The sequence below is a fragment of the Hypanus sabinus genome, chromosome 7 (genome assembly GCF_030144855.1).
Source record: "Hypanus sabinus isolate sHypSab1 chromosome 7, sHypSab1.hap1, whole genome shotgun sequence".
Lineage (NCBI taxonomy): Eukaryota > Metazoa > Chordata > Chondrichthyes > Myliobatiformes > Dasyatidae > Hypanus > Hypanus sabinus.
In genome coordinates this window covers 6,312,571-6,340,129 of record NC_082712.1, presented here as the reverse complement: position 1 = coordinate 6,340,129, position 27,559 = coordinate 6,312,571, and the positions used below count along the sequence as shown (strand labels likewise).

Below are 27,559 nucleotides of genomic sequence, written 5' to 3'. Positions count from 1 at the left end.
TATCTCTTGTTTGAGCTTAGAAAAAATTAGAAGTGTTGTCTTTGATCCTTTAGTTAAATTTGAAGAAACTTGGAGATCATTTATTCAACATTTTCATATGAGTTAAGTTGTCTTTTCCTAAACCTCACTTTTATTATCCTTAATTATTTGGATGGAGGAACGGAGTTATTGACGCTACTGTGTATATTTAACATAATGCAATGGCCCATGTTGGTTAGGTTTTATTTCTCTTTTTTTTTGTGTTTTTTTACTTCTTTTGTTCGTAATTACCATGAGTTTGGGAGGTTATTATATATTGATTATCATCTATTTGAATGTTTATTTAAACTATTAACTAGATACTCTCAAACTCTCTGTATTCATGTTTCATTTATGCTTGTTTAAAAATTAATAAAAAGATTTAAAAAGAAAAAAGAAAGGAGATTCTGTGGTTGTGACAGAGTCTCCTGGGCAGTTTGTTGCCTCCCGGGTGCCAGGGTCAGGGATGTCTCTGATCGCGTGCAAAGCATTCTGAAATGGAAGGGTGATCAGCCAGATGTCGTGGTACACATCGGTACCAATGACATAGGTAGAAAGAGTCAAGAGGTCCTGAAGAGTGAGTACAGAGAGCTTGGTAGGAAGTTGAAAAACAGGACCTCGAGGGTAGTAATCTCCGGATTGCTGCCTGTGCCACGTGCCAGTGAGGGTAAGAGTAGGATACTCCGGCAGATGAACATGTGGCTGAGAAACTGGTGTAGGGGGCAAGGTTTCAGATCTCTAGATCATTGGGACCTCTTCTGGGGCAGGTGGGACCTGTACAAGAGAGACGGGTAATACCTGAACTACAAGGGGACCAATATACTGGCAGAGAGGTTTGCTAGTGTTATTGGGGAGGGTTTAAACTAGGCTTGTAGGGGGATGGGAACCAGAGTGCCAGAGTAGATAGTGGAACAGAGGTAAAAAAGAATGATGTTAGTAGTTCGTGCAAAGTCACAAATAGTAAGGTTGTGTGTGGTGGTAATAATCTTCTGAGGTGTGTGTATTTCAATGCGAGGAGTATTGTGGGAAAGGCAGACAAGCTGAGGGCCTGGATTGACACGTGGAATTATGACATCATAGCCATTACTGAAACTTGGCTACAGGAGGGGCAGGACTGGCAGCTCAATGTTCCAGGGTTCCGATGTTTCAGACATGATAGTAGCAGTGATGAAGGGTGGGGAGTGGCTTTGCTAGTCAGGGAAAATATAACAGCAGTGCTTCGGCAGGATAGATTAGAGGGCTTGTTCACTGAGGCCATATGGGTGGAGCTGATAAACAGGAAAGGTATGACCACATTAATAGGGTTGTATTATAGACCACCCAATAGTCAGTGACAATTAGAGGAGCAAATCTGCAGAGAGATAACAGACAACTGCAGGAGACAGAAAGTTGTGATTGTAGGGGATTTTAATTTTCCACACATTGATTGGGACTTCCATACTGTTAAAGGTCTAGATGGGTTAGAGTTTGTGAAATGTGTTCAGGAAAGTTTTCTAAATCAATATATAGATGTACCAACTAGGGAGGATGCAATATTAGATCTCCTATTAGGAAATGAGTTAGGGCAGGTGACGGAAGTGTGTGTAGGAGAACACTTTGGTTCTAGTGATCATAACGTCATTAGTTTCAACTTGATCATGGATAAAGGTAGATCTGGTCCTTGGGTTGAAGTACTAAGCTGGAAAAAGGCCAAATTTGAAGAAATGAGAAAGGATCTAAAAAACGTAGATTGGGACAGGTTGTTCTCTGGCAAGGATGTGATTGGTAAGTGGGAGGCCTTCAAAGGAGAAATTTTGAGAGTGCAGAGTCTGTATGTTCCTGTCAGAGATAAAGGCAAAATGAATAAGAATAAGGAACCTTGGTTTTCAAGGGATATTGGAACTCTGATAAAGAAGAAGAGAAAGATGTATGACATGTATAGGCAACAGGGAGGAAATAAGATGCTTGAGGAGTATAAAAAGAGTAAGAAAATACTTAAGAAAGAAATCAGGAGGGCTAAAAGAAGACATGAGGTTGCTCTGGCAGTCAGGGTGAAGGATAATCCTAAGAGCTTCTACAGGTATGTTAAGAGAAAAAGGATAGTAAGGGATAAAATTGGTCCTCTTGAAGATCAGAGTGGTTGGCTATGTATGGAACCAAAAGAAATGGGAGAGATATTAAATGGGTTTTTTTGCATCTGTATTTACTAAGGAAACTGGAATGGAGTCTACGGAAACAAGGCAAACAAGTAGGGAGGTCATGGAACTTATACAGATTAAAGAGGAGGAGGGGCTTGCTGTCTTGAGGCAAATCAGAGTAGATAAATCCCCAGGACCTGACAGGGTATTCCCTCGGACCTTGAAGGAGACTAGTGTTGAAATTGCAGGGGCCCTGGCAGAACTATTTAAAATGTGGATATTCACGGGTCAGGTGCCGGAGGATTGGAGGATAGCTCATGTAGTTCCATTGTTTAAAAAAGGCTCAAAAAGCAAGCCGGAAAATTATAGGCCAGTAAGTTTGACATCGGTAGTAGGTAAATTATTGGAAGGAATACTAAGAGATACGATCTACAAGTATTTGGATAGACAGGGACTTATTAGAAACAGTCAGCAAGATTTTGTGCGTGGTAGGTCATGTTTAACCAATCTATTACAGTTTTTCGAGGAAGTTACCAGGAAAGTGGATGAAGGGAAGGCAGTGGATGTTGTCTACATGGACTTCAGTAAGGCCTTTGACAAGGTCCCGAATGGGAGGTTAGTTAGGAAGATTCAGTCGCTAGGTATACATGGAGAGGTAGTAAACTGGGTTAGACATTGGCTCAATGGGAGAAGCCAGAGAGGGTAGTGGAGGATTGTTACTCTGAGTGGAGGCCTGTGACTAGTGGTGTGCCACAGGGATCAGTGCTGGGTCCATTGTTATTTGTCATCTATATCAATGATCTGGAAGATAAAGTGGCAAATTGGATCAGTAAATTTGTTGATGATACAAAGATTGGAGGTGTGGACAATGAGAAGGGTTTTCAAAGCTTGCAGAGGGATTTGGACCAGTTGGAGGAATGGGCTGAAAAATGGCAGATGGAGTTTAATGCGGACAAGTATGAAGTATTGCACTTTGGAAGGTCAAACAAAGGTGGAACATACAAGGTAAATGGTAGGACACTGAGGAGTGCAGTAGAACTGAGGGATCTGGGAGTACAGATACATAATTCCCTAAAAGTGGTGTCACAAGTAGATAGGGTTGTACAGAGAGCTTTAGGTACATTGGCCTTTATAATTCAAAGTATTGAGTTGGAATGTAATGGTGAGGTTGTATAAGACATTGGTGAGACCGAATTTGGAGTATTGTGTGCAGCTTTGGTCACCTAATTACAGGAAGGATATTAATAAGGTTGAAAGAGTGCAGAGAAGGTTTACAAGGATGTTGCTGGGACTTGAGAAACTGAGTTACAGAGAAAGGTTGAATAGGTTAGGACTTTATTCCCTGGAGCGTAGAAGAATGAGGGGAGATTTGATAGAGGTACATAAAATTATGGTGGGTATAGATAGAGTGAATGCAAGCAGGCTTTTTCCACTGAGGCTAAGGGAGAAAAAAAACCAGAGGTCATGGGTTAAGGGTGAAGGGGGAAAGTTTAAAGGGAACATGGGGGGGGGGGCTTCTTCACACAGAGTGGTGGGAGTGTGGAATGAGCTGCCAGATGAAGTGGTGAATGCGGGCTCACTTTTGACATTTAAGAAAAACTTGGACGTATATGGATGAGTGGGGTTTGGAGGGATATGGGCCAGGTGCAGGTCAATGGGACTAGGCAGAAAAATGGTTTGGCTCAGCCAAGAAGGGCCAAAAGGCCTGTTTCTGTGTTGTAATGTTCTATGGTTCTATAGTTCTATCCACTCTCACCTCTATTTTACACTTTATGCATCTGAAGGAACTTTTGGTATCCTCTTTAATATTATTGGCTAACTTACTTTCATATCCATCTTTATCTTCTTAATCACTTTTTTAGTTGTTTTCTGTTGGTTTTTAAAAGCTTCCCAGTCCTCTATTTTCCTACTTTTTTTTTGCTCTGTTAAATGCTCTCTCTTCAGCTTTTATCTCAGCTTTGGCTCTCTACTAGCAAAGATGGAACCTGTACAGAACGGACAGTCTTCACCTTAACTGGAGGGGGGCGGGCGCTGATATTCTATCAGGAAGGTTTGTTAATGCTGCACAGTGGGGTTTAAACTAGAGTTTCAGGGAGATGGGAACCAGAGTGCCAGATCAGTTACTACAGAATTTGTGGAGGCAGATTTTGGTAAAACCTCAGACAAAGTTAGGAATCAAAAGGTTGAGCATGGTGTTTTTAGAGTACTGAGCTACCTATATCTCAATGCAAGAAGTATCATAGTGAAGGCAGATGATGGTGCTAAAGATGAGGCAGCTGGTTTACAAATGGAGGTAATGTGTAGTGAGGAGAGGCTGTTGATAGGGCAAAATTGCAGTCAGCAGGATGAGTTGCAACATAAAACGCAGACAAAATGGAAAAGGGGGAACACAGGACTGAAGTGGTATATTTGAGTGCGGGCAGTATACGGAATAAGGTAGATGAACTTGCAGCACAGTTACAGATTAGCAAGAATGGTGTTGCGGGCATCTCTGCATCATGGCTGAAAGAAGATTATAACTGGGAGCTTACTGTCCAAGGAATCACATTGTATCAAAAGGACAGGCATAAAGGCAGAGGGGGCTGCATTTATTGTGATGATAAGAAATCAAACCAAACCATTAGAAAGAGGTGACATAGGGTAGGAAGATGTTGAACCATTGTGGATAGACCTAAGGAACTGCAAGGGTGAAAGGACCCTGACAGGAGTTGAATACAGACCCCCCCCCCCCAAAACAGTTGTAAGGATGTGGCCTACAAATTACACTGGGAGATAGAAAATGCATGCCAAAAGGGCAATGTTACAATAGTCATGGGGGATTTCAATACTGACATCTGCCTCCACAACCTCTTCACTAACTGTTCTGGCACTCTGGTTCCCATCCTCCTCCAACTCTGGTTTGAACCCCACTGTGTAGCATTAACAAGCCTTCCCACTGGGATATTTAGTCTCCATCCAGTTCAGATGCAACCTTCCCTGGAAGAGAGCCAATGATCTAAAAATCTTATGCCCTCCCTCCTGCACCAACTCCTTAGCACCTAACTCCCTGAACTGAGAACCTCCGATGTGTGTATGGACCGCTGGTCAAAGCTCTTTTTATGATGGTTTTTATACTCTTCCCAATCCTCTCACTTCCTTCTAATTTTTGTTATATTACATGCACTTTCTTTTCCTTTTATGCTGTCTGAATTCCTTTATCAACCACGGTTGTGTCATTTTCTCTTCAGAATGCTTCTTCATCTTTGTGACACATCTATCCTGCACCTTCCGAATTTCCCCCAGAAACTCCAGACATTGCTGTTCTGTCATCATCTCTGGTAGTGCCCCTTTCCAATCAACTTTGGCCAGCTTCTCTCCCATGCCACTTTAGTTCCCTCTACTCCACTGTAATGCAGATACATCTGTTTTGACTTCTCTCTCTGAGACTGTGGGGTGAGTTCTATCATATTATGATCACTGCCTCTGAAGAGTTCCTTTCCCAGAAGCTCCATAATCAAATGTGCTTCATTACACAATGCCCAATCCAGAATTGTGATTTGCTAGGGGCTTAAACTCTAGCTTCTCTAAAATCCTTATACCCCTTCCTCAGTGCTGCCCCTCCTTCCTCACACCCATTCCTCAATACTGCTTTCAGAGTTTGCTCTAAAATCCTCTTACCCTTCCCTCAGTGCCGCCCCTCCATCATCACACCCATTCACTGCTTTCAGAGCTTGTTTTGGATTTAGTGTCCTGCTTCCAGCCCCATTCCTATAGGAAAAAGCCTCCGACTTGAACTGTGGACATGACACCCAATGTGAAGAGTATGACAAGGGTAGTGTTGATACCTGACAGGTGAGCTCAGTTACTGACACCTAATGCAGATGTGCATTGGTGCCCTGTGGCTGAAATAATGTGGAGAACTGACGCCCTGTGGAAGAGATTTGGTAGGGGTGGATGTTGACACCCAGTGGGTGATGTAAGACGTGATCAGATTGACACCCAGTGAGTGATGTAAACTTGGTCTGTTGTTGACACCCATTGGGTAAGGTGGATCTAGTGATTGACAACACAAAGCGTTGGATGCCATATTGAGTTGTCAATGTCAAAGTCAGATCCACGTACGTACAGATGCAATGAAAATCTAACTTACTACAGCATCCCAGGCATGAAGCTTCAGATAAGCTGCATTCACAAGGCAAACATAAATTAAACACAAAAGAGAGGGAATAGTGAACTGCTTCGGTGTCGCCAGTTCAGCACTTTTACCTACCTGTGCCCTCGGCCAGTCCTGCCAAACGCTTGCCATTGTGTCGTACAATCTAAGGGATTCAGCTGGAGAAAGTGCAAGGTCAGATGGGATTCCGTACTTCATCATCTGTGGGGCAAAACCCATTGTTCAATTTCAAGTTTATTGTCATTCAACTGCTCATGCATATATGGCCAAATGAAACAACGTTGCTCTGGTCCAAGGTGCATTTACACACAAGTTAAAAAGTGAATGGTTTAACATTACTGGGGTTTCATACATGATGAGACCTTGGTGATAGCAGGGAGTTCAGTTGTCTCATGGCCTGAGGGAAGAAGCTGTTTCCCACCTTAACAGTTCTTGCCCTAATGCTCCAGTACCTCCTGCCTGATGGCAGGGGAGCCAAAGAGATTGTTGGATAGTTGGGAGAGATTATAGACAATGCTAAGGGCTCAGCATGTACAGCACTCCTAATAATTATCTCGGAAGAAGGACCCCAATGATCCTCAGCAGGTTGGTATCACACCATAGCACGTAGGATCAGAAGTAGGCCATTTGGCCCATTGAGTCTTCTCCTGTGAATCACTCTAAAACATTTTACAATATTAGAAGTGTATTAATAAATATTCAAACATCAACTGTTGGTTTGACAAAATTCACCTGAATCCAAATTGTTATTTCAAGCTCTGTACTACTAATACAGTGCAAACTGGAATAAGCTGCCAGAGGAAGTGGTTGAGACCCAGTGATCTTGATGAAGGGCCCTCACAAAGGGTCAGAAACCCTGCTGAGTTTCTCCAGCATTTAGCGTGGTTGAGACAGATGTTTACAACAATGAGAGTCATTAGGTCATAGAGCTCCTCAGCACAGTGACAGACCCTCGGACCCATCCAGTCCATGGTCAACTATTATTCTGTCTAGTCCCATGGATCATAGACCTCCACACCCCTCCAATCCATCAACTTCTTTTACATGTTAAAATCAAACCCCCACCCACCACTTTTGCCGGCAGCTCGATCCACTCAGAGAGAAACTCCCCCTCAGGTTCCCCCTGAATATTTCAGCTTTCACTCTTAACCCATGATCTTGTTATGAGGAAATGGGTTAATGGGTTTGGTAGGTGAGACAGAAGACACTGATTATGAATAAACACATTAACCTTTATTTACAAACTGTAAAACATTTGATCAAACAGCTAAGCCATCCGAAGTTACAAAAACTACAATACTAAACATTAAGTATATTTCAAACTCAGCAGGTACCTCATGAAATCTCCCTAAGTTACACAACTACAGATTACTTTTCCAATGGTTCTTCAGCATTGGTCGCAACCTCAGTGTGAAGATGAGTCCCTGGAGACAAAGGAAAGTCACTAGTGCCCGAAACTGAACACCAGTGCCGTGGCACACAAGGCAACCAATGGGAAAGAGCTGCTGCATCTTTTGAATGGCCCAATTGATGTCCGACATGGCAGAAGCAGCTTTCAACGGTCACATAAACTAACCCTTGACATTACAGACTTCTAGTTCTAGTCTCAGAGGGGAAAACAAACATATTTGAAATTTAAAAGGGTACTTGTACAAGTACAAGGATTGGAAAAGTTTCAGAGGGATTTGGAACAAACAAGGGTGGACCAATGAGACTGGCTTGGGCGGCCATCTCGGCCAGCAGGAACCATTTGGGTTGAATGCCAGTTTTCTGTCCTGTGTTATTCTTTGACCCCATAATGCCATTTCAATCCCTACATTAGAGTATCAGCTAAGTTATTACAAAGTTATTCCTAAATTGTTCCAAGTTATAACTTATTCTAAGTTATTCCAAAGCAACTCCAACTTACATGTTCGACCGTTAAGGCAGCACAAGGATGATACGGCACAAATTTGTATTCACCATCTTCAAAATCACAGACAAACTTTTCAAGGTCATTGTACCGTTCTTCGTAAATGACTGTGAACAATAGAATGTACCGTTACAATTAAACTATGAGTAATGTTGCAGTGTTTGTGAGTAGCTTCAGGACTTGTAAGTAAACCTATTTGGCAATATTGATCAGTAAATGCGACCTGTAACACATCCTTGTGAGCATTGATTTTTAATGCAAGCAATGCATTTCACTTTATGTTTCGATATCCTGAAGTAGCCCCTCCATTCTGGGCTCCCCTCTTATGCCTTTTCTACTCATCTGCCTATCACCTCCCCCGGTGCCCCACTTTGTTGCCTTTCTCAGATTGTCCACTCTCCTCTCCTATCAGATTCCATCTTCTTCAGCCTTTTACCTTTTCCACCTATCAGCTCCCAGCTTCTTACTTCATCCCCCCCCCCCCCCCCATCCCCCTGGGTTCACCTATCACCTGCCAGTTTGCACTCTTTCCCCTAACCCCACTGTTTTATTCTGGCTTCTTCCCCTTTCCTTTCCAGCCCGGATGAAGGATCTCCACCTGAAACATTGACTCTTTATTCCGTTCTGTAAAAGCTGCCTGATCCGCTGAGTTCCTCCAGTATTTTGTGTCTGGATTTCCAACACCTGCAGAATCTTTTATATTTACAAATATTCCACTGTATCTTGGCAATAATAAACCATTTTTGTTTCACAAAAAAATGTTCTAGTAAACAATCATAAGGATCTTCAAGCAACACACACAAAATGCTGGTGGAACGCAGCAGGCCAGGCAGCATCTATAGGGAGAAGCGCTGTCGACGTTTTGGGCCGAGACCCTTCATCAGGACTAACTGAAAGGAAAGATAGTAAGAGATTTGAAAGTGGCGGGGAGGGGAAAATGCGAAATGATAGGAGAAGACTGGATGGGGTGGGATGAAGCTGAGAGCCAGAAAGGTGATTGGCAAAAGGGATACAGAGCTGGAGAAGGGAAAGGATCATGGGACGGGAGGTCTAGGGAGAAAGAAAGGGGGAGGGGAGCACCAGAGGGAGATGGAGAACAGGCAGAGTGATGGACAGAGAGAGAGAGAGAGAAAGAGAGAGAGAAAAAAGGGAGGGAACAAAAAAACAAAAAAACCTAAATATATCAGGGATGGGGTAAGAAGGGGAGGAGGGGCAGTAACGGAAGTTAGAAAAGTCAATGTTTATGCCATCAGGTTGGAGGCTACCCAGCCGGTATACAAGGTGTTGTTCCTCCAACCTGAGTGTGGCTTCATTTTGACAGTAGAGGAGGCCATGGATTGATTTATCAGAATGGGAATAGGATGTGGAATTAAAATGTGTGGCCACTGGGAGATCCTGCTTTCTCTGGCGGACAGAGCATAGGTGTTCAGTGAAACGGTCTCCCAGTCTGCGTCGGGTCTCACCAATATATAAAAGGCCACACTGGGAGCACCAGACACAGTATACCACACCAGAGAAAGCAGGATCTCCCAGTGGCCACACATTTTAATTCCACGTCCCATTCCCATTCTGATATGTCTATCCATGGCCTCCTCTACTGTCAACATGAAGCCACACTCAGGTTGGAGGAACAACACCTTATATACCGGCTGGGTAGCCTCCAACCTGATGGCATGAACATTGATTTCTCTAACTTCCGTTAATGCCCCTCCTCCCCTTCTTACCCCATCCCTGACATATTTAGTTTTTTTTTTGTTTTCTCCCCCCTCCTTTTTTTTATTTCTCTCTCAGCCCATCACTCTGCCTATTCTCTATCTCTCTCTGGTGCTCCTCTCCCCCTTTCTTTCTCCTGAGGCCTCTTGTCCCATGATCCTTTCCCTTCTCTAGCTCTGTATCCCTTTTGCCAATCACCTTTCCAGCTCTTAGCTCACCCCTCCCCCTCCGGTCTTCTCCTATCCTTTCGCATTCCCCCCTCCCCCTCCTACTTTCAAATCTCTTACTATCTTTCCTTTCAGTTAGTCCTGACGAAGGGTCTCGGCCTGAAATGTCGACAGTGCTTCTCCCGATAGATGCTGCCTGGCCTGCTGCATTCCACCAGCATTTTGTGTGTGTTGTTTGAATTTCCAGCATCTGCAGATTTCCTTGTGTTTGCATCATAAGGATCTTAACAGGACTTAAGGGCTTGATTATGAAGACAGTCTAGATTCATGATGAAGGATCTCGACTAGAAACATTGACTATTTCACCATTTCCATAGATGCTGCCTGACCTGCTGAGTTCCTCCAGCATTGGATGGGCTGCATCTTTTTCAGAAAAGTTGGTAAGTTGAGGATGACCTTACAGGGGTTTTTAAAGTCATTTTTGTCAACCTCGTCGAGTTTTGAAACTCCTGATGCCTTCTGGACATCATTATCATCCAAGGTTACCGGCACAGATTTTGTGCACATAGATCACAGAACATGGAACACTACACACAGTACAGGGCATTTGTTGTGCTGACCTTTTAACCTACTCCGAGATCAACTTACCCCGACCCTCCCAGGTAGCCTTTCATTTCTCTAAGATTCATGTGCTTATCTAAGAGTTTCTTAAATGTCTGCTTCTACCACCGGACATGTTAGCGCGTTCCACGATCCCTCCCACTCTCCATGTAAAGAAAACCTACCTCTGACAGTCCCACCCTTATACTTTCCTTCAATCATCTTAAAATTATGGCCATTACCCAGGCCATACCTCAGTCTCATTGCTACCAGCAAGAAGGAGGTACAGAAGCTTGAAAGCCACACTGAACGGTTCAGGAACAACTCTGTTATCCAATTTCTGAAAGGACATTGAACCCATGAACACCACCTCACCACTTCTTTATTTCTATTTTTGCACTATTTATTTAATTCTTTTATATATACACACTTATGTAATTCAGTGTTTTTTTTCCTATTATTATGCATTGGACGGCACAGTAGCATAGTGGTTAGTACAACACTTTACAATACCAGAGACCGGGGTTCAATTCCCACCACTGCCCATAAGGAGTTTTGTATGTTCTCCCTGTGATCACATGGGTTTCTGCTGGGTGCTCTGGTTTCTTCACATATTTCAAAGACCTACCGGTTGGTAGGTTAACTGGTGAATGTAAATTGTCCTGTGGTTAGGCTAGGATTAAACCTAGGGGCTCAGCTCGAAGGGCTGGAAGGGCCTACTCCTTGCTGTATGGTAATCAATCAATCAATATTGTGTTCTACTTCCGCCACAAAGTCAACAAATTTCACGTCATATTGCCGGCGATATCAAACCTGATTCTGATTCGTGTTAACCATTTCCACCTGGAGAAAGAGTGTCTGACTGTCCACTCGATCTGTGCCTCTTACCACTTGTTCAACTCTATCAAGTCACCCTGCATCCTCAATGAACTTTAGTGGGATAGAGAACTTTAATTCTGTATCCCACCTCCATTCTGACCTCCCTATCTGTGAGTTCCTGTTACAATGAGGCACAAAACAGACTATACCTTATCTTTTGTCTGGGCACTCTAAGCTTGCAGGTTACACTATTGAATCCTCCAATGTTTGATAACTGGTTCTTTCTTTCTGCTTGTACTGAAACTGGGGAATTTTCCTTTAGTCCCTCTCTCACCCTTTCTTTTCATTTGTACACTCAGAGGCTGCTTAATGAGGTGCCTCCTGTGCCGTTGAAATAGTACAAGGTAAAAACTCGATGGTATGGGACGTAAAGGCTTCTGTGCCTCCTGCTGATTGTAGTAGTGAGAAGAAGGCATGGCCTGGATGGTGGGGACTTTGATAACGGATGCCACTTCATTGTGGCAGTATTCCTTGTACAGGACTGTGCAAAAGTCTTAGGCACATACTGTATACCTAGCTAGGGCGCCTAAGACTTTTGCACAGTCCTGTATTTGTCAACATGGAGCAGAGAGTGAGTTTGTAAATCTGCCAGGAGCAAAGGATGTTGGAAATAGTGAGGATGGAGCGCCGTGGGAGGGGTGAGGGACAGGTGGCAGAGAAGGAGAGCTGGGGTGGGGGAGGGTGCAGACACACCCAGTCCTGAGAAACCAGGTAAGGTTATTTGATTCCAAACAATTCGTTTATTGATCATTACAGAATGTCTCTCTGGTGTGTCCTGCTCCCTCCCCTCTCCCTTCCCCTTTTCCCAACCATGATTCCCTTCTCCTGGTCCCCTTCCCACTCTTAGTCCACAATAGAGACCCATATCAGAATCAAGGTAATCATCACTCACATGTTATGAAATTTGTTTTTTTTTGAGACAGCAGTATAGTGCAATGTGTAAAATTACTACAATGCTGTGCAAAGGTCTTGGGCACCCTAGCTACTGTGCCTAAGACTTTTGCACAGTACTGTACCGTAGTTGTGCTCAGTGGTGGGGAGAGCTTTGATTGTGATGGACATCACAGTGTTCAGCACTTCCTGTAGGCTTTTCCATTCCTGGGCATTGGATACAGAGCTACAGTACCACTTCAGTTTTAGCACAAACTACTAAGGATGTATTAGAGCAGAGACGTAGATCAGACCCTTAGGTCCTTAACATTATGCCAAATTAATTAAACAGGTAACTAAACAATTCCTTCTGCCTACACAATGTCCATATCCTTCCATTCTCTCTGTATTCATGTGCCAATTTAAGAGTCTCCTCTCCTCCTCTCCAGCAGTGCATTTCAGGCACCCACCACCATGTAAAAATCTTGCCCTGCACATCTCCATTGAAATTATCCCCTATCACATTAGATGCATGCCCTCTTCTATTAAGCATTTTGACCCTGGGGAAAATATATTACTTGTCTACATTACACCTCCCTTAATCTTATAAATCTTTGTCAGGTTTTACCTGAGCCTCCACCACAACAGAGAAAACAACCCAAGTTTGTCCAAACTCTCTGAAGTTCATACCCTCTAACCCAGATGATATGCTGGCAAATCTCTGTAAAACCTACAGGCAAAAGTTGCACTAAAGATTGCCCTCTTCAGCCACGTTGGTCAGTACCTAGTCTCACTTTGAAGGACTGTCTTTCAGTGCGTTCCTTTCTTTTGCCCATCTGCTTGGTGGTTGCAGAGGAAGGTCTCTCAGAATCCCTCTCTATTCGTTCCCAGTAGGTCTTCACCGACTGCAGCCATCTGTGAATGACATTGCACAGGCTCAGTAAAAGTTCATGGGGTGGTTTCCCACGTACACTTTGACCAAGAAATAGACAGAGGCAAAGTTGGCCATTCTGTCTCTGGCATCAACCCTCCCATTCAAGATGCTTTATCTCAGACCCACTCTGTCACTAACCCCATTCCCTTTAATCCAAGTCAAATAGGGCGCCATAGTGGCTAGACTGATGCTATTATAGCTCAGGGCATCACAGTTTAGGGTTCAATTCCAGAGCCATCTTTAAGGAGTTTGTACGTTCTCCCAGTAACCATGGGAGATTTCCACATGCTTTGGTTAAAAGGTTGATCGGTCACTGTAAATTGTCCTGTGATTAGGCCAGGGTTAAACAGGTGGGTTGCTGGGTGGTGCAGCTTGGTGAGCCAGAAGGGCTGTATCTCTAAATAAATAAATCCAAGGATCTATTAAAAAAACACAGCACCTAATTGTCTACAGCCCTTTTGGGTAGAGAATTCCAATTTCCATTGGGGCTTAAGAAATTTATTCTTATCATCGTGCTCACAAGCATTTTCCACCTTTTTGTATCATTCTTCCAAATGCTAGTATTGTATAGGCCCAGTCTGTGCCATCTCTTTTCACACAATCATGTGCAGGCAGAAGGGATTTAGCTGAATTGTGCATTGGATGCAGCAAGGAAATTATGTGCTTAAGGGACTGTTCCTGCACTGTACTGATCTGCAGTAAAATCTGGTATACACACGTTTCATTTGAGTGTCAAACCTGAATAAATTCCAGCCGGACCCAAGATATGCACAAGGGGCACATGGAGGAAAGACTTTTGCTCCTCCCACTGCAGAAGGCAGAGAATATTGATGAAGGGAGGTGCATTGGGGGGGGGGGGGTTAACACACTGGAGTTTCTGATGGACCCGTTCAAATTAGCCAGCAGGTCATTGCCCACTTTGAGGAAATTCCAGGCCTACACAAACATGGAAAAGCTTTAGGGTGGAATTACTGCGCCAGGTCCTGCGGATTACTGATGGTTGCTGACAGGGCCAGGAAAGGACAACGGATCATCACCAGGAGATGCTCCCAAACTTCTGCACCGATCTCACCACCTAGGCAATGCACCTGTAATGCAAGGTCAAGAGTTAATTAATTCACCCAAGAATGGGGTTGGGGATTCAGGCATTGAGGAATTATGTGAATATCGCAGGCACTAATTTAATCCAGAATCAATTCTTAATGCAAAGTGTATATAACAAAATTAGGTTGAAATTAAAAGCACTCCAGTGCTTTGAGAGTCTGCCAGTTCCCACTCCAGTGCCTTGTGTGTCTGCCAGTTCCTATTTCGGTCTTTGTTCTATGCTCTGTCTTCCTCTTCAACCTTCTGTCACTTACACTTACACTTACACTCAGTGGCCACTTTATAGACAATAGTCAATAGGCGCAGGAATAGGCCATTCGGCCCTTCAAGCCAGTACCGCCATTCACTGTGATCATGGCTGATCATCCACAATCAGTATCCCGTTCCTGCCTTCTCCCTATATCCCTTGACTCTGCTGTCTTTAAGAGCTCTATATAACTCTTTCTTGAAAGCATCCAGAGAATTGGCCTCCACTGCTTTCTGAGGCAGAGCATTCCACAGATCCACAACTCTCTGGGTGAAACTCTGTTCTGAATGGCCTACCCCTAATTCTTAAACTGTGGCCTCTGGTTCTGGACTCCTCCAACATTGAGAACATGTTTCCTGCCTCTAGCGTGTCCAATCCCTCAATAACCTTATATGTCTCAATCAGATCCCCTCTCATCCTTCTAAATTCCAGTGTATACAAGCCCAGTCGCTCCAATCTTTCAACATATGACAGTCCCGCCATTCTGGGAATTAACCTCGTGAACCTATGTGGCACTCCTTCAATAGCAAGAATGTCCTTCCTCAAATTTGGAGACCAAAACTGTACACAATTTATTAGTTACACCTGCTCATTAATGCAAATATCTAATCAGCCAATCACATGGCAGCAATTCAATGCATAAAAGCTTGCAGGCATGGTCAAGAGGTTCAGTTATTGTTCAAACCAAACTTCAGAATGGGGAAGAAATGTGATCTAAGTGATTTTGATTGTGAAATGATTGTTGGTGTCACTTGAGTATCTCAGAAGCTGCTGATCTCCTGGCATTTTCACACACAAAAGTCTCTAGAGTTACCAGTCCCTAGAGAAAAATTGGGAAAAGCTAAAATATCCGGTGAGTGGCAGTTCTGTGGGCAAAAATGCCTTGTTAATGAGAGAAGTCAGAGGAAAATGGTCAGACTCTGCTTTGTGGAAGGTGAATGAGTGTTCAGCACTGACTACCTGCCTCTCACTTGTAGCTGTGACACATCTTTCATTGCTGCTGGATAAGGTGTCTGTGTGTGACGGCCTATCTCTTGCTACTCTGCCTCTGCGTTCGAGTAGTCTCTCTTCCCTCTCTCTGGACTGGGTTCTTTCAGTTTGATGATTTTTATGTTCTGTGTTTTCGCCTGATCTTCCTTGTTGATGTTTGGCACAATTTGCTGGTATTTTTTGTGCAGGGTGGGTTTGGGATTGAACGTTCTTGCCGTTTGAGTATTTGTTTTTTCAGGTCAGGTGGGGGTGGGTTGATGTTTCTCTTTGAACGATTTCTATAATTTTCTTTGTTTTGTGGCTGTCTAGAGAAGATGAATCTCAGAATTGCACTCTGCATACATACTTTGATAATAAACGTGACTTAGCGACTGGTTCAAGCTGACAGGAAGGCAACAGTAACTCAAATAACCACAGGTTACAACAACAGCTCAACAACCTTCAAGTGGATGGGCTACAGCAGCAGAAGACCACAAACACGCTTCATGGACATTTTATTAGGTATAGGAGGGACCTAATAAGGTGCCCACAGGGTGGATCATCACTCAGCTTCTTGCATCAGATCCATTCTTACCCCACCCTCTCATCTGCCTATTTACCACCCCTTTCCCACCTCACCTGCTTATCAGCCACTAGCTTTTTCTCTACCACTTCCATACACTGTCTATAACCCTGTTTGCTTTCAATGCAGATGAACAATCTCATCCCAAAACCACGACCGCCCATTTCCCTTTACTGTTCCTCCAGCTTGAAGGTTACCAGACAGCTTCGTAAACAGTGTTGTGAAAGTTAAAGTTAAAGTGGAGTTTGTTGTCATATGCACAAGAACAAGCCCAGATCACTTGTCCACGCCAGGAGGCAGGCTGCTCAAGAGAGATGGTTTTCAGACAGACACAAAGATGACATGTACCTAACTGCATCAGCAAAGTCCCGTGTTAATTCTCCTACATCAAAACGAGGAAGAGAGGGATCTCAGGTTCCAAGCCGATAGATCTCTCAAAGTTACCATTCAAGTTGGTAGGGTGATTAAGTTCAAACAAAATTTATTATCAAAGTACATGTATGTCACCATATACAACCCTGAGATTCATTTTCCAGCAAGCATACTCAATAAATCTAATAACCTGCACCAACTAGGCATACAACGAGCGTGCAAAATCAACGAACTGTGCAAGAACAAAAAGAAAGAAATAATAAATAAATAGACAAATAAATAAATAAACAATGAATATTGAGAATATGGTATAAAGAGTCCTAGAAAGTGAGTTGTCACATTGTGGGAACAATTCAGTGATGGGGCAAGTGAAGTTGAGTGAAGTTATCCCTTTTGGTTCATGAGCCTGATGGTTGAGGGGTGATAACTGTTCCTGAACCTGGTGCTGTGAGTCTGCTACCTTCTTCCTGATGGCAGAAGTAAAAAGAGAGTATGATCTGGGTGCTGGGAGTCCTTGCTGACCGATGCTGTTTTCCTGCAACACATTCCATGAACAACGTCTATAAAATGTGTTCACCCCATGGAGGTTTTCATGTTTTATTGTTTTACAACATTGAATCACAGTGAACTTAATTTGCCTTTTTAACACTGATCAACAGAAAAAAAAGGTTTCATGCCAAAGTGAAAACAAATTTATACAAAGTGGTCTAAATTTATTACAATAATTAAACACAAAACGATTGATTGCATAATTACTCACCCCCTTCAAGTCAGTATTTAGTAGAAGCACCTTTGGCAGCCATTACAGTCTTGAGTCTGTGTGGATAGGTCTCTATCAGCTTTGCACATCTGGACACTGCAATTTTTCCCCATTCTTCTTTACAAAACTGCTCAAGCTGTCAGGTTGCATGGGGGATCATGAGTGAACAGCCATTTTTAAATCCAGCCACAAATTCTCAATTGGATGGAGGGCTGGACTCTGACTTAGCTACTCCAAGACATTAACTTTTTTTGTTTTTAAGTCATTCCTGTGTAGTTTTGGCTTTATGCTTGGGGTCATTGTCTTGCTGGAAAACAACTCTTCTCCCAAGTTGCAGTTTTTTTGCAGACTGCATTAGGATTTATAAGACCATAATGCCATAAGACATAGGAGCAGAATCAGGCCATCTGGCCCATCGAGTCTGCTCCGCCATTCAATCATAGCTGATCCTTTTTTTTAATCTCCCCCTCAACCCCAGTTCCCGGTCATCTCCCCAAATCTTTGATGCCATTTCCAATCAAGAACCTATCAATCTTTGCCTTAAATGCACCCAATGACCTGGCCTCCACAGCTGCATGTGTCAACAAATTACACAAATTCACCACCCTTTGGCTAAAGAAATTTCTTTGCACCTCTATTTTGAAAGGGCACCCCTCTACCCTGAGGCTGTGCCGTCTTGTCTGAGACTCCCACCATGGGAAACATCTTTTACATATCTACTGTCTAGGCCTTTCAACTTTTGAAAGGATTCAATGAGATCCCCCTCTCATCCAGCGAGTACAGACCCAGAGCCATCAAACGTTCCTCATATGATAGCCCTTTCATTCCTGGAATCATCCCTGTGAACCTCCTCTGGACCCTCTCCAATGCCAGTACATAAGGGGCCCAAAACTATTCACAATACTCAATACTCAAGGTTAGGCAAACATTGCATTTGTCTTTCTCACCACCGAATCAAACAAGCCTACAGTGAAGCGTGGGGGAATCTCCACAGGGGCATCAGGGATGCAAAGCGCAAATACAAATTGCGCATTGAAAATCAGTTTGAGAACAACAACCTCCACAGTATGTGGAAAGGCATCAAGGCGCTGAGAGACTACAAAACCAGTAATCTGCTGCCAAATGATGATGCCACACTGCCTGATGTCCTAAACCAGTTCCTTGCCCGCCTTGATACTCAGAGGGAGGAGGCTGCTCCACTCATCAACCCACCTGACGATGAGTCCACACTGGTCCTTAAGCAACATCAGATGAGGTCCACCCTGAGGAAAGTGAATGCGAGGAAGGCAGCTGGCCCAGACGGAGTGCCCGGCCGGGTAGTGAAAGCACGTGCTGACAAGCTTGCTGAGGTGTTTACAAGTATATTTAAACTCTCACTGTTCCAACATGCCTTAAAACCCCCACCATCATTCCAGCACCCAAAAAGTCAGCTGTGAAGTGCCTGAATGACTATCGCCCTGTAGCGCTGACACCCATAGCCATGAGGTGCTTTGAGAGACTTGTGCTCTCACACATTAAGGCTACAATCCCACCTGATCCGGACAAACGCCAGCTTGCCTACCGGGCAAACCGCTCCACAGAGGATGCAATCACAACAGCCTCCATATTGCTCTGAGTCACTTAGAGGAACTGAACACTTATGTAAGGATGTTATTTGTGGACTTCAGTTCTTTCTGCGTTTAACACAGTGATCTCCCATAAACTGGTCAGCAAACTGAACACTCTTGGCCTTGGTTCCTCCCTGTGTTCATGGGTCATGGACTTTCTCACAGACTGACCACAGCAAATCAGAATTGGTAAGCACACCTCCACTACCCTCATCTTAAAAACAGGCACCCCACAGGGCTGTGTGCTGAGCCCTATGCTCTACACACTCTTCACACACGACCGCACCCCCATCTACACCTCCAACTCCATAATTAAATTTGCGGATGATACCACAGTGGTTGGCCTGATCTCGGACGAGGATGAAACAGCCTACAGGCTCGAGGTGGATCATCTGACGGAGTGGTGTAAGGACAACGACCTGGTCCTTAACACTTCTAAAACAAAAGAGATGATCATTGACTTCAGGAGATCAGAGGACAGAGTGCACACCCCTGCCCCCTCCATAAACATGAAGAGGTAGTGGAAAGTGTGAAAAACCTAACGTTCCTTGGAGTTATGCTGTCAAAACAGCTGACGTGGAGCACCAACACCTCGCTGACATGGACCACCAACACCTCACTGACATGGATCACCAACACCTCGCTGACATGGACCACCAACACCTCGCTGACATGGACCACCAACACCTCACTGACATGGACCACCAACACCTCGCTGACATGGACCACTGACACCTCACTGACATGGACCAGCAACACCTCGCTGACATGGACCAGCAACACCTCGCTGACATGGACCACCATCACCTCGCTGACATGGACCAGCAACACCTCGCTGACATGGACCACCATCACCTCGCTGACATGGACCACCAACACCTCGCTGACATGGACCAGCAACACCTCGCTGACATGGACCAGCAACACCTCGCTGACATGGACCACCATCACCTCGCTGACATGGACCATCAACACCTCGCTGACATGGACCACCATCACCTCGCTGACATGGACCACCAACACCTCGCTGACATGGACCACCATCACCTCGCTGACATGGACCACCAACACCTCGCTGACATGGACCACCATCACCTCGCTGACATGGACCACCAACACCTCGCTGACGTGGACCACCAACACCTCGCTGACGTGGACCACCAACACCTCACTGACCTGGACCACCAACACCTCACTGACATGGACCACCAACACCTCGCTGACATGGACCACTGACACCTCACTGACATGGACCACCAACACCTCGCTGACGTGGACCACCAACACCTCGCTGACATGGACCACCAACACCTCACTGACATGGACCACCAACACCTCGCTGACATGGACCACCAACACCTCACTGACATGGACCACCAACACCTCGCTGACATGGATCACCAACACCTCGCTGACTTGGATCACCAACACCTCACTGACATGGATCACCAACACCTCACTGACATGGACCACCAACACCTCGCTGACATGGATCACCAACACCTCACTGACATGGCCCACCAACACCTCGCTGACTTGGACCACCAACACCTCACTGACATGGATCACCAACACCTCACTGACATGGACCACCAACACCTCGCTGACATGGATCACCAACACCTCACTGACATGGACCACCAACACCTCACTGACATGGATCACCAACACCTCGCTGACGTGGACCACCATCACCTCGCTGCTTGTAAAAAAGGCACAACTAAGACTCTTCCTCCACAGAAAGCTGAAACAGGACAAACTCCCACAAAAGCTGCTGCTTAACTTCTTCAGAAGCATAATTGAAACCATCCTGACCAACAGTGCCACAGTGTGGTGTGCCAGCTGCACAGCTGCTGAGCGACAAGACCTGCATCGCGTGGTGAAGGCGGCCCAGTGAACTGTCAGGATGGAGCTCCCAGGACTGGACACCATCTATTCCAGCAGACTCAGGAGGAAAGCAATCAGCATAACCAGAGACACCACACACCCCAGCCACTCCCTGTTTGACCCGCTTCCGTCCAGCAAAAGGTTCAGGGCACTAAAAACCAGAACAAATAGACTGAGGAACAGCTTCTACCCCAGAGCTGTGGCCTCCATCACACCACTCCCACAGAACAATGACTGAAACTGTGAGCACACACAAGGACTCAAATACTTGCACTAACGGCACTTTGTGCATTTCTGTGATATTCTGGTGCTGCTGCAACTCATTTTCGGCTACTTATCTATTTAATACTGTTTTTCTATTACTGTCTTGTTTTTATCTACCGCTTTGTTTGATTGCCTGAGAGGAAGCCAAACAGAGTTTAATTGTACCTATGTATAATGACAATAAATATCATTCAATTCAATTTAACCTGTAAGTTAACCTTTAGGGTGTTCTGCACAAGAACTCCCAAGTCCCTTTGCATCTCAGATTTTTGGATTTTCTCCCCATTTAGAAAATAGTCTGCATATTTATTTCTACTACCAAAGTGCATGACCGTGCATTTTCCAACATTGTATTTCATTTGTCACTTTCTTGCCCTTTCTCCTCATCTGCCTAAGTCCTTCTGTATCCTACCTGTTTCCTCAACACTACCTGCTCCTCCACTAACCTTCATATCATCTGCAAATTTGGCAACAAATCTATCTATTCAAACATATAAAGAATTTATATACAGCATAAAAAGAAGTGGTCCCAACACCAACCCCTGCAGTACACCACTAGTCACTGGCAGCCAACCAGAAAAGGATCCTTTTATTCGCACTTGCTGCCTCTAACCATGTTAAACTTTGGGCTCTTAACTTGGTAAGCACGTTGTCAAAGGCCTTCTGAAAGTCCAAATATACAACATCCACTACATCCTCTTTCTCTTTCCTACTTGCAATCTCCTCAAAGAAGTCCAACAGGTTTGTCAGGCAGGATTTCCCCTTAAGGAAACCATGCTGACCTTGTCCTATCTTGTACTGTGTCACCAAGTACTCCATCACCTCATCCTTGACAATTGACTCTAATATCTTCCCAACCACTGAGGTCAGGCTAACTGGTCTGTAATTTCCTTTCTGCTGCCTTCCTCCTTTCTTAAAGAGTGAAGTGACATTTGCAATTTTCCAATCCTCTGGCACCATGCCAGAGTCCAATGATTTCTGAAAGATCATTTCTAATGCCATCACAATCTCTAACCCTAGGATGCAGTTCATCTGGTCTGAGTGACTTATGTACCTTTAGCTCTTTCAGCTTTTTGAGCACCTTCTCTCTTGTAACAGTAACTGCACCCACTTTTCTTCCTTCACACACTACGTCAAACATACAGCTAGAGTCTCCACAGTGAAGAATGATGCAAAATACTCATTTAGCTCATCTGCCATCTCCTTGTCCCCCGTTATTACTTCTCCTGCCTCATTTTCTAGTGGTCCAATATCCACTCTCATTTCTCTTTTATTTTTAACTTGAAAAAACTTTTACTATCCATGCTGATATTATTTGCTAGTTTGCTTTCATATTTCTTCTTTTTCTTCTAATGATTGTGTTAGTTGTTCTCTGTAGGTTTTTAAAAAACTTCCCAATCCTCTATCTTCCCACAATTTTTTTGCTTTGTTGCATACCCTTTCTTCTGCCTTTATATAAGTTTTGACTTCCCTTGTCAGCCACCGTTATACTATTTTACCATCTGAGGATTTCCTCATTTTTTGAAATGCATGTGTCCTGCACCTTCCTCATTTTTCCCAGAAACTCACACCATTGCTGCTCTGCTGACATCCCTGCCAGCAGCTCCTTCCAATTTACTTTGGCCAACTCCTCTCTCATATCACTGTAATTTCCCTTACTGCACTGAAATACTGCTACATCAGACTTTACTTTCTCCCTATCAGATTTCAAGTTGAACACAATCATATTGTGATCACTGATTCCCAAGAGTTCTTTTACCTTTTGCTCCCTAATCACCTCTGGTTTATTACATAACACCCAATCCAGTATAGCTGACTCCCTAGCAGGCTCAATGACAAACTGCTCTAAAAACCTATCTCTTAGGCATTCAACAAACTCACTCTCTTGAGATCCATTACTCACCTGATTTTCCCAATCGACCTGCATGTTAAAATCTCCCCTGACTACCATAACATTGCCCTTTTGACACACCTTTTCTATTTCCTTTTGTAACCTGTGGTCCACCTCCCAGCCACTGTTGTGAGGCCTGTATATTACTGCCATCAATGTCCTTTTACCCTTGCAGTGTCTTAACTCAACCCACAAGGATTCAACATCTTCCAATCCTGTTCACATCTTTCTACTCATTTGATGCCACTCTTTACCAGTAGAGCCACACCATCCCCTCTGCCTACCTTCATATCCCTCCGAGACAACATGTAACCTTGGACATTCAGCTCCCAACTACAACCATCCTTCAGCCATGATTCAGTGGTGACCACGACATCATACCTGGCAATCTGTAATAGTGCAACAAGACCATCCACTTTCTTTCTTATACTACACACATTTAGATACCACACCTTGAGTACCGCATTTGCTGTCCTTTCTGATTCTGCATCCCTAATGATTGGATACGCAGCCTGTTGGCTGCAACTAAGTCCCATCACCTGCCTGCCCTTCCTGACAATCTGACTGCACATTTTCCTCCAGGATTTCCTGTATTTTGCTGCAATCATTTTACCCTCTACCCACACAAACCTTACAGGACCTGCTGCAGAGAAGCATCCGCACAGCATGATGCAGCCACCACCGTGCTTCACAATAGGGATGGTGTGCTTTTGATTATGTGCGGTGTTTGGCCTATGCCAAACATAACATTTAGTCTGATGGTCAAAAAACTCAATTTTGGTTTCATCAGACCATAGAACCTTCTTCCAGCTGACTTCACAGTCTCCCACATGCCTTCTGGCAAACTCTAGTTGAGATTTGATGTAGCTTTCTCTTTGCTTCTCTCCCCTAAAACTGCAACTGGTGAAGCACCCGGGCAACAGCTGTATGTGCAGTCTCTCCCATCTCAGGCTCTGAAGCTTGTAATTCCACCGCAGCTGTCATAGGTCTCTTAGTGGCCTCCCTCACTAGTCCCCTTCTTGCTCAGTTTTTGAGGATGACCTGCTCAGATTTACAGCTGTGCCATATTCTTTTCATTTCTTGATGATTGACTTAACTGTACTCCAAGGGATATTCAGTGACTTGGAAATTTTCTTGTACAGTATCTGTCTCCTGACTTGTGCTGTTCAATATCCTTGTTACAAAGTTCACTGAAGTGTTCTTTTGTCTTCATGGTGTAGTTTTTGTCAGGACATTGACTCACCAGCAGTTGGACCTTCCAGATACAGGTGTATTTTTACTACAATCCATTGAAACACCTTGACTGCACCCAGGTCTCCAAAACCAGATCTCCATTTAAAACCAATTAGCTGCTCCAGTGATTATTTGGTGTGGAATATTAAAGGGGATGAATAATTATGCAATCAACCATTTTGTGTTTTATATTTGTAATTAATTTAGATCACTTTGTAAAGTTCTGTTTTCACTTTGACATGAAAGAGTCTTTTTCTCTTGATCAGTGTCAAAAAAAAAGCCAAATTAAATCTACTGTGATGCAATGTTGTAAACAACAAAATATGAAAACATCCGGCAGGGCTGGGGGTGGTGAAATACTTTTAATAGTCAGTGTATATAGTGAGAAGGGCTTTACCCGTGATGGACTGTTATCCTTCATTATATAGGGGATTCAATTCAAGAAAATGTTGCCACTCTATAGAACCCTGGTTGGACCACACTCGCAGTGTTGTGTTCAGTTCTGGTTGCCTCAGTATACAAAGGATGTAGAAGCTTTCCAGAGGATGCAAAGAGATTTACCAGGGTGATGCCCGGATTAGAGAGCATGTCTTGTAAGGAAAAGCTGAGCAAGCTGGTTTTATTTTTAATTTGGATGAGGATGAGAAATAACTTGACAATAGAGTGGACAGCCAGAAACTTTTTTCTTCAGGAGGGCAATGATCAATACCAGAAAGGACATCCTTTTAAGGTGATTGGAGAAAAGTTCAGAGGTAGTTCTTTTATACAGAGAGTGGTGTGTCTGGAATACACTGCCAAAGTGGTGATAGAAGCTGATATATCAAGGGCATTTAAGAGACTCTTAGATAGGCACATTGATTTAATAAAAATGGATGGTTATGGGCTAGTTGGAGGGAAGTGCTAGAGTGGTTATGAAATTGGTTAAAAGGTTAGCAGAACATCATGGGCCAAAGAGCCTACACTGCGCAGTACTCTTCTATGTTCTATGTTTAAACTAGGCGGCAACACCTTCAACTAAATTATTTCCCATCATTGTGAGGTAGATTGTGAAAGCTTCCTGACCAGCACACCTAATACTGAACAGATATGTGCTGAATGGCCAGTACAGACTCAGTGGGTCGAAGGGCCTGTCTATGTGCTCTGTGATTCTGTACCTCCAGTTACTTACTTCGTCAAAAATCACATATTGAATTCTCTTTGTCCAATCCTGTTGGTGGGGGGCAAGCAGGAGAATTTCCAAGCACTGTGGCACTGTAACCAGCACCTGTGAATATAGAGTAAACCATCAGTCTTTCCAAGAGCAATGGAGAAATGAGCATTGTTCATCAGTAATTCTCTCTCTCTCTCTCTCTCCTCACCCTCATTAACCTTGAGTCTCTGCAAAACTTTATAACCATCCCCACCTCTTGAACTTGGAGAGAATGTTTCCTATAGTGGGCAAGTCTGGGACCAGACAGCACAGCCTCAGAATTCTTTAGAACAGAGATAAGGAGAAATTTCTTTAGCTAAAGGGTGGTGAATCTATGGAATTTGTTGCCACAAATGGCTATGGAGGCCAAGTCAATGGGTATATTTAAAGATGAGTTTGATCAGTTTTTGATGTCAGGGCACCAAGGGAGTCCAACCTGACTTTGGTTTCATGGCAGTGGAAAAGGCCATGGACTGACATATCAGAATGGAAATGGGAAGTCAATCTGAAATGGTATTACAATGCCAGCAACCTGAGTTCAATTCCGCCTCAGTCTGTAAGAATTTTGTACCTTCTCCCCGTGACCATGTGGCTTTCCTCCAGATCCCTCCCACAGTCCAAATATGTACGGATTATTAGGATGAGCAAGCTAGGGCTGTTCTCTTTGGAGTGAAGGAGGATGAGAGGTGACTTGATAGAGGTGTACTAGATCATACAAGGGATAGATTGAGTACATAGCCAGAGACTTTTTCCCAGCGTGGAATGGGTTAATACCAGGAGACATAATTTTAAAGTGATTGGAGGAAAGTATTCAGAGGTAAGTTTTTTTTTACACGTGGTGAGTGCATGGTAGTGTTCTATGTTCTACGTTCATTGGCCTCAAGTTAATTGGTTGACATGGAGTTGTCGGGCCAGAAGGGCCTGATACCATGCTAAATCTCTAAATAAATCAACAGTGTTACCTCTCGGCCTTCTCTGCTTCAGGACAAACAGACCCAGCCTGTACACTCTTTCCGTGTGATTGAAACCCAATGATACTTTCTCCACTTTATTAGGACGATAACAGGGAAATCAGATGAAGTATACCTGACAATTATGAACGTGGGTCTGATAGTCCCTCGTGAAGCATCCACACACCACCATTCCATGAGGTAAGTTCTTGGTGAACCTCCCGTACACAGTTGCTACCACCTGATTGACAAGTGCCTAACAAAGACACAAAAGCATGTTCGCAAAATCTGCAGATGCTGGAAATCTGAGCAATACACACAAAATACTGGAAGAGCTCAGCAAGCCAGGTAGCATCTATGGAAAAGAGTAAACAGTTGATGTTTTGGGCCGAGACCCTTCATCAGGACTGGAAAAAAGAGACGAGAAGTCAGAGTAAGAAGGTGGGGGGAGGGGAGGAAGAGGGACAAGGTAGTAGGTGATAGGTGAAACCAGGAGAGGGGAAGGGGTGAAGTACAGAACTGGGAAGTCAATTGGTGAAATAGATAAAGAACTGGAGAATAGGAAATCTGACAGGAGAGGACAGGAGGCCATGGAAGAAAGGAGATCCGTCATCTCTTTGTTCGGAGGGAGGGTAAAGAGACTGGTAGAATGGTGACAAGCACAGCAACTTGAGTCTCAAAGTGAACAAGACCAAAGAGATGATTGCAAACTTTAAGAAGGTACACACTGACCACTCATCACTACATGTACACTGTTACTTAATGGAGAGAGTTAAAGTTGTGCTATAAATACACATTATTATTCCTCATTTGTGGTAACATTAATGTTATGTGTGTGAGTTATGTATGCTGTGCATTGTGGTCCAGAGAAACTTTGTTTTGTTTGGCGGTACACATGTGAACAGTTGAATGACAATAAACTGAACTTGAACTTGAGCTCTTCAGCCTTTGCTCTGCATTGAAAGGAAGGCAATCTAATGACTGTAGGCATCAGAATGGATGCACTGCCATTGGAGGGGGTCCAGAGGGAGTTCATGAGAATTATCCCAGGAACAATAGATTCAACATATGAGGAGTATTTAATGAATCTAGGCCTGTACTCATTGGAATTTAGAACAATGAGGGTTTTGTCACTGAAAG

The 27,559-nt window shown here is 43.9% G+C and overlaps 1 protein-coding gene across 2 annotated transcripts in view; it reads right to left on the bottom strand.

The window, feature by feature from the left end:
* Positions 1–27,559, bottom strand: part of LOC132396523 (probable ATP-dependent RNA helicase DDX60) — a 165,171-nt gene that overhangs the window by 73,859 nt on the left and 63,753 nt on the right. For both annotated transcript variants that reach the window (XM_059974118.1, XM_059974119.1), the window contains exons 17-22: positions 26,556–26,675; positions 25,449–25,544; positions 14,336–14,451; positions 13,214–13,344; positions 8,198–8,307; positions 6,385–6,489 (exon numbers count right to left, since the gene is read on the bottom strand). In XM_059974118.1, the coding sequence (XP_059830101.1) occupies positions 6,385–6,489; positions 8,198–8,307; positions 13,214–13,344; positions 14,336–14,451; positions 25,449–25,544; positions 26,556–26,675 (678 nt within the window). The remainder of the gene's footprint in view (positions 1–6,384; positions 6,490–8,197; positions 8,308–13,213; positions 13,345–14,335; positions 14,452–25,448; positions 25,545–26,555; positions 26,676–27,559) is intronic.